The following is a 10,874-nucleotide window of genomic DNA, read 5'->3' as shown; positions in this document are numbered from 1 at the left end:
CATTTTTTTTTTACAGAGTTTAAACAAATACCTTTTGCCATCGTGAGTTTATTTCATCCCACTGCAAAAAGAATTAAAAAAAAAATTATATAATTTAAAAATCAAAAATTAAAAATTAAAAAATATTATTTAAAATAATTTTTATTCAATCAAGTAGATGAACCAAGTAACAAATATTTACCTGATATGCTTCAACTACTCCATTCTTTTTTATCAATTTTGTCTGGTCTTTTTTGACTCCTAAAATTAAATAAAATAAGTTACAGTGAAATTAAATGTCATACAATGGATTTTCAAATGAAAAAAAAAATTTACTTTAAATAAAGGGAAGTTTGTTTGCTAAAACTCTTTTTTTTTTTTTTCTTTTTTTCTGGTTAATAGTAAAAATAAAAAAACTTTTTTAAAAATAGACAAATAAATTAAGATTTTTATTTAGGCTTTAGACTCTGTATTTATAAAAATTTGGCAAAAAATATATATATAAAAAAAGTAAAAAGTGTATGAAAAATGTTTTTTAAATATTTAATTAGACAAGTATAACTTGCATTCGCATAATTTAACAAAACTAATTTACTAATGGACATTTTTAGCACATTGCACATTTGGATATATATATATATATATATATATATATATATATATACATATATATATATATATATATATATATATATATATATATATATATATATATATATATATATATATATATATATATATATATATATATATATATAAAGCAAACTTAAAGCACAAGACATACAAACTAAAACACTAAATTCCCAACAAAATATTATGACCATAAACTTATCATAACAAAAAAGATTATGAATAGATACAGAGAAACAAGTTTACAAAAACCAAACAAAAGTTCTTATTGAAAAGTAAAAGATTTCTTTTTAAAACAATGACATAATATAAAAATACAAAATACTTAAAACTTACACAACTGCTAGAGATTAATTAGAAATATTAAGAAATGTAAAAAAAAATTCAAAGTATGAAGAATATTGATAATAATCTTAAAAGTCTAACAAATATCAAAATTTCACAAACAACAGAAATCATTAGATTCATTACAAAGGATTGAACAAATCTAAAGATTGTAAAAATCCTCTATTACCAATGGAATTCATTTTTAAGTTTTCTGAAGCTGGCGAGATAAAACCAAGTTTACCATGAAAAAGTAGGAAGAAGCACAAAATGAAAAAAAAATACAACTTTGTTAATTTGATCAGCTAAAGAGTGATTAAAATGTCAAACACTTATGTTTAACAATGGATTAAGCTGCTTGACTGTAAACAATTGCTTAAAAATAGATTTTATTTGTTTGACTTTAAATAACTATCTTTAACAACAGATTAATCTGCTTGACTGGGATGCATGAGGGAGTGTGTTAATTTTGTGTAATTCAAAAGACAAACTAGAGAAAAAATATTCAACAAGTAATTTTCATTTATTCTTAAGAGAGGTAGCAAAATCAAACTTATAAATGAGAGATAAAAATTTAAGGCTTTACTACAAAGATTATCAATATTAAAATTTCCAGAAGTGAGAAATTTTATACAGGAGAGAAGAAACAGAACACATGCTATGGTTAGAGAAAGAATAAATATCTAGGTTAAAAGGTAAGTAAGTTGTATCATCTGTAAAATAAAACATAATGGTGATTTTGTGGATAAAATATTAAAAAACAAATTTTTTAAATCCTTATGCCAACAAAGTAGTAGAATCAATCATTCAGTGTAATGAACAAAAAAATTATCAAAAACAATATTGGCAGATAAATAAAATGAAAGTCTTAAAGTATTAAATTTTATTCAATATTAATTTAACTAAATTAAATTAATTTAATTCAATATTTATTAAATATTAAATTTGCAATAGTTCTTTTTACAGTTCAAATCTTTAATTCAGTACAATCATGTTGACCCTTCGTGTTTACAATGCATGTCGACCACAATCATGTGGACCTTTCGTGTTTAAATCCAATTTTATCTTCGTGTTTAAATCCAATTTTATCTTCGTGTTTAAATATTTTCTGCTAACTATTTAAATGATAAGAAAGCTTACTCTTAGTCTTCAGCACATTTTTTTTACGCTGAACTTTTTGTGCTTTTTTTTTTTTACATAATACGCAGATTTTATTTCCTATATTTTTGATACTTACTACTAACATTTATGTCAATAGCAAACCAGACGATAGTAAGCAAATCAGATGATAGTAAGTAAATCAGATGATAGTAAGCAAATCAGATGATAGCAAGCAAATCAGATGATAATAAGAAAATCAGATGATAGTAAGAAAATAAGATGATAGTAAGCAAATCAGATGATAGTAAGTAAATCAGATGATAGTAAGCAAATCAGATGATAGCAAGCAAATCAGATGATAATAAGAAAATCAGATGATAGTAAGAAAATAAGATGATAGTAAGCAAATCAGATGATAGTAAGCAAATCAGATGATAGCAAGTAAATCAGATGATAGTAAGCAAATCAGATGATAGTAAGCAAATCAGATGATAGTAAGCAAATCAGATAAAATAGATGAAGATAAACCAGATGAAATAGATTTTATCTGGACATCACCATTTCAATCTAGAAAACTTTTTTTTTTGTGAATAAAATCTTATTATTATTAGGTAATAAGAGGTATGAATTCTCAAAGAAATTTTATTTACTTAACAATTCATATTAATTATCTTAAACAATAATTATGAATTTTATAATGAATGAATTTTTGATAAATTAGATTTAACACATAAATTTATAAAAATATATACAAATAATTCTCATGTAGCATAAATTTATACGCCCTTGGTTAACCTTGGTTAGGTAATTTTAATACAAAAAAATATTTATTTTTTTAATAATACAATAAAACAGAAAAATGTTTCATTTTTTCATTATTCTAAATTATAAAAACCAAACATATTTGTTCTTTTTGTTGTTTAAAATCAAAGAATGTGTTGTAATTTTTTTTATTTTATAACAAAGAGAAAATAGAAAAAATTCCATTTTCTTTTAAAAAGTATCATCCCATATTATATTAGTTTATATTAAAAAAATATATATATACCCAGATTATATTAGTTTATTATACTGGGATATACCATAGTCACTTTAACCTGGGATCCTGGGAAAACAAGCTCCTAGGCTCCTGTTTGAGACACTCTACTCTGGAATTAATAAGGGCTCAAATAAATGTATTCAATCATAAGCAAATATATTAGGATATATCATCCCAAGCTTTAAAGCAGGATAAATCATTAGCAATTCATTTTGACAATTTTATCAAGACAAGAAAAAAAATTCACCAAGCTTTTTATTATTGAAGACTTCAACTAACCTGAAAATATATGGTACAACTCAGATGGTTACTCAACTGAAACTGTTCAAGACAGCTCGAATAGTTTGTCCTACAATCAACATTTGATAAAAAATAAACTTGACCATGTGCTAGCAAATAATCCAGCAAACAACTTTTCAATTTTTCACTTGAAATTACCACAAAAAAAACTACTTGCAACCTATGCTTTATTAAAATTTTATGATCCAGGATAACCATTTGGACAGCTTCACAAGTAAGCAAACAAAAAATACTAATGCTTACCATTTTCATATTTCTAAGAATTTTGACACACGTTTTATACACAAATTCAGAATTCATTTTACAATTTCAGAATTCATTTTATTCAACTCAAGGTGGTTCAATTGGAGAATTCATTTTTTTAAATATCCGTAAATTTTTCATATAAAGTAAGTATAAACTGTGGTTAGAACTGTTCAAAGTTTAAAAGTGGTCTTAAATCTAAAACTAAACCTGAGAACAGTACTATGTATTTTCAAATAAGGAAGCAATATAAATAAGGAATTTGATAGACACTCCTAAAATAATCAACTTTTTATTATATTCAATAATACATATAAAACATAATAAAAACAAATTTATTCAATTACATTTTCATATTCCTTAACACCTCTCTGAATCCTTATATAAGACACTGTCTTTTTATATTGCTTTTGCTCGTGAATATACACTAAAAAATATTTCTTAGTGTCTTCTTACTATAATAGAACCTTCAAAGTGTAGCAAAAAAAAGTCTAATCTAGTATTGACAAAATAAAGAAAAAAAAACTTCTCCCTAGTTCTTTCATCTTTTCCTAACAACATTTTTGGAAAAAACCTGTTCCTACCCCTTTACTTTGTTCTATATAATACTAAAACACTAGGTTTAAAATTTTTTCGAACAAAAAATTATTTTAGGGGTAGCTCAAGACCCTTAAAAATTTGACTGGTCCCTAAAATTTTTAAAACAAAAGTTCTTATAAAGTATGTTAACCTGGTACTCAAAAGAAGCGAAATTATATAAAAACTTTGAAATTAATAATCAATTTACAAAAAAATAACTTTTTTCTTAAATTAATGCATAAAAACTATTGTTTTTAAGCTGAAAATAAAAAAAGTCATTATTTTCAAGTTTTAAAAAAATAGTTTTTTTAAACATGCTTTTTTTGGTAAAGTGGTTACTGTTTTTGAAGTTTTTATATAATTTCGCTTCTTTTGAGTACCAGGTTGACATACTTTAGAAGTACTTTTGTTTTCAAAATTTTAGAGACCAGTCAAATTTTTAAGGGTCTTGAGCTACCTCTAAAATAATTTTTTGTTCCAAAAAATTTTAAACCTAGTGTTTTAGTATTATATAGAACAAAGTAAAGGGGTAGGAACAGGTTTTTTTTCAAAAATATTGTTTTAAGAGCCACCCTATTGCTTATACACAGAAAATTAGAAGATTGTTCAGAAAATTTACAAATCACAATCAAATAAAATGGAAGTAAAGGTAAAACAAGAATAGTATTTTCTACTAGAAAACATTTATATAGAAAAAAAGTAATTCTACTATTTGTAAAACAAAAAAACAAACTGGATACTAAAAAAAAATGTTTGTCTTTTATATTGCTGATTTTGGAATAACCTTTTCAAAAATTATAAAACATAAAAAGCAATTTGATAACAGTGTTGAAACTTTACAAATGAATCTATGTGATGTAGGTGAGTTGATCGGTTACATGGGGCACCATAAAACATAATTGTGAAGGCATCTTGAGAGTTGTGACAATCGCTTTCATATGGAAACAGTTACTACTAGAGCTATGCTTTGAAAAAAAAAATTATACTATTTGACATCATTATTTCTGCAAGTGGTCAAAAAAAATATTTTTCGATGATATTTTACTTTAAATTATCTCACAACTTTAACCTGTTATATTTTGGTTATTTAAAAACTTAACATAAATTTATTCGATAAATAATTGTGTGAGTGTGATTTAATTATCTTGTGTTCTGTTAGAAATACAGCTTTTGTCATTTTAATATTGATCCATATTTTATAAAAAATAAAAGTACAAAGATAGTATAATTATGAAATATAATTATAAAATTTTAGTTTTTTTTTAATTTGAGCAGTATAGTTTACCATGTATACTAAACTTTTACCATGAGTTAAAAGAGCTTCTGGTCCAGGAAGTTGATCAACTTTTATTTCACCAAGATCAAGACTAAAAATTATTTTCATTTCTTTATAAATAAGTTGAAAAATTATATTAAAATAATATTAAAAAATCTTCTATTCTGTAATTTCAAATTTCATTTTTACTTTGCGGCAGCAGGTATTGCTTGGTTTGAAACTTCTTCTTCAAATAACTAAAATAACATTAACAACAAAATAACTTTTGAAAATGTTTCCAAAGTACAAAAATTATTAACCCAACAAGTATCCAACAAAAATATTAACTATTGGACAGATAACTGCAATATTTTTGATTTCTTAAGTACATCAAATTGCACAGAAAGCTAAGAAATACTAAGGAATTATATGGATTACACTTATCGTGAGGTCAAAACAGATTACAAAAGATAGCAATAGAAATTTGTACTTATTGTCAACCAACCAAGAACTCATGGAACTTTAATAACAAGCGATCTATGCCATTTATTAAAGAACTTAAAACACAAAAATTGACTATCCTACTCAATATGCAATTAGTAAAAAGGACAGTAAAAAAATAGATCCTATTCATTAATTTAAAAAATACAGAGATCTTAGTAATAAATCTTGGATCCACCCAACAAAAAACCATAGATCTGGTAATCAGCTAACAAACAACAGTTGTCCAAGTGAAAATTTTTAAACAGAGTTCAAATTTAAAACATACTTTTATTTGAGTTAATTATTCAATATATGTATATATATACATACATTCATACATATATATATATAAATATATATATATATATATATATATATATATATATATATATATATATATATATATATATATATATATATATATATATATATATATATATATATATATATGTTTTTATTGAGAAGAATACCTTGATTAAATCTGGTGAAGCATACTGACTTTCATTACAAGTAAAAACACGCACCATTCCATCGCTAAATAAATTGATTGAAACATTCTTTAAAACAATAAAACAAAACAAAAAAAATTTAAACTAAAAAATTTGAATTTGTTTAACAATTAAACATCCGTATTTTTGCAAATTATTGCAATGAAAGCTGTATTTTACAAATTCAGTTTTTTTCTAATAAAGAACAACTCAACTAATTCATTTCTAATTTAAAAAAAAATGTCTTCAAAAAAATGAGACAGCAAGATTTTTTGATTAAAAAGCCTAAAAATTTAATCTTCAATTTTTTTTTATTATTTGTTAAATAATAAAATCTCATTCATTCAAAATACACACAAAACCTGTTGAACTCATAACAAAACTACAGAAGTGGAAAATTAATTAACTTGGGGAAATTATAACTATTTTTAAAAGAAATATTAAGTGATTTTGTCTTCTAATTTTTAAAATTTTCGCTGCTAAATAGTAAATATTTTTTTATTTTATCTTAGGTGCTCAAAAAAGTCTTAACATTCTTATCACAGAGCACCGCAGAAAAGCATTTGAAAATAAGTTCACTCATCCTTCCTTACTGATGTTTTAAAACTTACCAAGAGGTTGAGTTGAATCACAGATTTCTAGCTCCTGAGACAAGGGCACTAACCACTGCGCTATATTAGAGATTCCAACCAGTATGGTTAGTTGGTATAGTTGTACTCACTTATACTAATATATAATACTTAATGCAATTACTTTTCCTAATTATAAAATAATAAAAATTCTATCAGTCTTAATAAAATAGCTTTTTATCAAATCAGTTTTTTATCAGTTTTTATCAATACATATCAATATATCAATATATTTATATCAATAAGTGGCATAATATTGCATTCCCCTATTTCATGTCTTGTATTTTTCTCTTCTGCATGTTTTAAATAATTATTTTGTTGAAAAACAATTATTTAAAACTATAAATTCAATGTAAAAATCAATGCGTTAAATTGTTCTATGTGAAAAAAAATTTTATAACAAGATTAAAGTTAAACTTTAATTGGTGCACTAAAAGTACAAAATGCTGAAACTTTTTTATTGACGTCCATTCAAGTGATAAACTTTAGTCTTTCATTTTTTTTTATAAAAGACTGTTTTGCCTGTCACCTTTAAGTAGCTCTTTATGTATTTTTAGCAAGCAACAATAAAAATGTTACACATAAGTGTTTAAACATTGCTTAACCAGCCTCACTGATATCTTAATGTTTTTTGCTACTTCTAAGACAATCTCTTTTTTCTGTAGTTTTTTGCTTTCTTGCAGACTCTGACTTCTTGCTAATTAAACTTTTAAAAATTTATTTACAAAAATTTTCTGAACTACTAATGAATAATAAATAAAGGTATGAAACATGTTTTTTCCTAAGTTAGTGTGTTAGTGTGAGTTTTGAATGATAATCAAATGATAAAGTTAAAACTTAATGTTAAAACTCTATGAGTATGAATGCCTCATATCTAATTAATAGTTGCATTTTGGTAGAGGCAAAATCAAATGCATCTAACTCTATTACTTTTGTCATTTAAGTCTATTTCCCTAGCATATATACAAAACTGATAAAGTATACTAAATATTGCATATACTAAATATTTTATACAAAATTCATAAAACATTTAATTTCAATTTATGAAAATGTAATCTTTTTTGAAACAAGAAGAGATAAAAAATTAAAAATAAGCAAATATTACATTAAAAAAAATATATAAAACCAGATGAAACGCTTAAAAAAAAAGCAAAACTGTAATGTAAAACAGAAAACCTAATTTTAAAAAAAATCCTTATGTGGCCAACCGTTAATTTGAGGACCTTACTTTATTCTTTTAATTATTAATGTTTACAACTTCTAATAAAATTTTAATAAATTAAGTTTAACTAATATTTATTTTAGAGAAAAAAGTAAAAACAAAGTAATAACAATTGTAAATTGAATTAGTTAAAATAATTAAATTAATATTAGTTAAAATAATTAAATACATATGAATAATATAATTTTCATATGTATTCAATTTATAATTTTAAAATAAATATTTTTGGAGGATTTGGATATTTACTTTTGGAAAAACTAAAAGGGATTTATTTTTAACAAAAGAACTTTTCCCCAGGTATTACTTTTTAAAAATAATAAACTAAAATAACATAAATTAAAATAACATACCTGCTACCTGCAACAATATCACCATTGTTTAAAACTGCAACTGACCACACTGATTGACAGGGAAGAATAATTGTTTGAACACAATTACCACCTGCAAGAAAGATTATAAAATACATGATTGAAATAATAAATGAATATGCATTCATAATATTTATGATACTAATTTATCCATTTTATTTATAAAAAATATATATATATGGCAGACCGAGGCTAGTTGGCAGTGGGGTCAGTGTTGAACAAATGCAAATTTAAAAGCATTTTAGCACAAAGTTACAGAAATTAAGAACCTTCGAAAGTGATAATTTTAATTTTTTTGTTTTTTGCAAGAGATTTCTGCATTTCCCTAGAAGTTATCACACATTCACCAAGGATAATATAAATAATGTGTTTTTAGGCAAAAATATTTTGGTAAAATTTGGCGATTCACTAACAAGGCTGGATTAAGGGTTTTGAGAGCCAGGTGCAAAAAATATTTGGGGGCCCCATACCTAAAAAAATATATTCAAAAATGAATGCAGCAAACATAAAAACATAAAAAATTTTTTTGACTTTTAGATTTACAATTACTACATTGTCAAAATTTCTTTTAATTTTCATTAAACAAAGACCATTTAAGTAATCGATGAGAAACGGAGATCATTCATAACTCCTTTTTTTTTACGGCCATTTTTGAAAATACTTTTTCTGCACTGAATTAGTAATGAAATGGGATTGTGGAATAGGTTAATTTTAATAGAAAAATCCAATATTCAATATCAGCATTGAAAGAAACTGATTCTAACTTATATGAATTGCTAGTAAACATCCTAGTGCTGATATGTTCTTCTCATTTGACATGAACTTGGAAAACTTGACAACTTTATCATGAAATTATGTACCATGTACTTCTTATTGTGTACCATGTTATTGTAGTCTATCTAAAAAAGTAACAGCAACTATGACAGAAACGGTTATGGTCGGAAAAATTTTGAGAATAAAAAACTTTCTATCTGCAAAAAAGGGGAAAAGTGTTTAATTCTAAATTTGTCACTATCACATTGAACGATTTCATTCTCTATTCTCATTAATTTCCATCTTACACATCTTCTTTCTTGCAATTTCAATTTTCCTCTGGACAAGGTCCAAAAACGCAATGTTGAACCCACTCTACCTGCTAAGCTTAAACTCTTTCCCATCTTCATGTTTTCCTGACTCATATTACCATCAACTTTTTAAGTCTTCTGTCAACGGTTTCCATGCTCTATAACTCTATTCTTTTTTCAACTAACTCCCAAATTAATAGTGGTTGCCTGCAGCCACTTGGGAGTGAATCAGAATAATAAAAAAAAACTTAGTGTCTGTCAATTTTCATCTTTATCTGGAATATTTAGTTCTAGGGTTTCAAGGATATGACTGCAATTTCGCATGTAAAATTTTAATAGAAATGGCTCTTGCTGAACATTTGTCCCACTCACACACTCACTCAGCCTTTTGATAGTACTTTTCCTGTCCTTTCCTGTATTATTTACAAGACCATTACAAACAATCTGATATCTGCAAGTTGTCAATGGAATGTTTTAAACATTTCCTCTTCCCTAATTTCCTTGATTTTCTAAGTGTTTATAACTAAGGAAATGGATTAAATTTTGAAAGAAACTGAAAAAGTTTCTGCTAGTGAAGTCACCTATTTCTTTTGATTTACCTCTAAAAGCTTGACTTTGACAGCAAAAAAACTTCCAACATTTAATAACTCTTCTCACAACATCAATTTTTTTGTTGTTGTGACTTTTCTAAAACAGCAGTTGACTGCATCAGTGTGCTGTTCACTTTTTTCATGTCCCTTTATAGAAATATGCCCATATGACTAGTCATCAAATCCAGTTCTAAAGTTCCTATCTGAATCAAACAGAAAGCAAACAGAAGAAACAAAACATTTTTTCATTAAATTGTAAATAGATTAGTTTATTTGAGTATTACCATTTTTAAAAGAAAAATAGTTCAGAAATAGGGGGCATTTTGATGCCCCACCGAACCCACAATTGTAGTTACATGTACATTTAAAATTTTTTTGGGGGCGGGGTGCAGCTGCACCTATGTGCCCGAATTATTCTAGCATTGTTCACAAATGATTTACTCTTTTCTGCCAGTTTTTTTGTAAATATTTGCCCCTTTTTAGGATTTGTAGGCTGTTAATAGAAAAAAAAACTTTCGGAATTTGTCAGAAAAAGTTTAATGTTGCTAGCTGGTTTATAGCATTTACTAATTAAAAAAAA

The 10,874-nt window shown here is 25.1% G+C and overlaps 1 protein-coding gene across 1 annotated transcript in view; it reads right to left on the bottom strand.

The window, feature by feature from the left end:
- LOC100202945 (phospholipase A-2-activating protein) overlaps positions 1 to 10,874 on the bottom strand; it is a 90,667-nt gene that overhangs the window by 43,622 nt on the left and 36,171 nt on the right. The window contains exons 8-13 of the mRNA XM_065790283.1: positions 8,623 to 8,713; positions 6,404 to 6,467; positions 5,661 to 5,707; positions 5,501 to 5,562; positions 182 to 240; positions 32 to 61 (exon numbers count right to left, since the gene is read on the bottom strand). Coding sequence (XP_065646355.1) covers positions 32 to 61; positions 182 to 240; positions 5,501 to 5,562; positions 5,661 to 5,707; positions 6,404 to 6,467; positions 8,623 to 8,713 — 353 coding nt within the window. The remainder of the gene's footprint in view (positions 1 to 31; positions 62 to 181; positions 241 to 5,500; positions 5,563 to 5,660; positions 5,708 to 6,403; positions 6,468 to 8,622; positions 8,714 to 10,874) is intronic.

This window comes from Hydra vulgaris, chromosome 02 (genome assembly GCF_038396675.1).
Source record: "Hydra vulgaris chromosome 02, alternate assembly HydraT2T_AEP".
NCBI classification, from domain to species: Eukaryota; Metazoa; Cnidaria; class Hydrozoa; order Anthoathecata; family Hydridae; genus Hydra; species Hydra vulgaris.
Note: the sequence above shows the minus strand (reverse complement) of the source record. Positions and strands in the feature narration are given on the sequence as shown.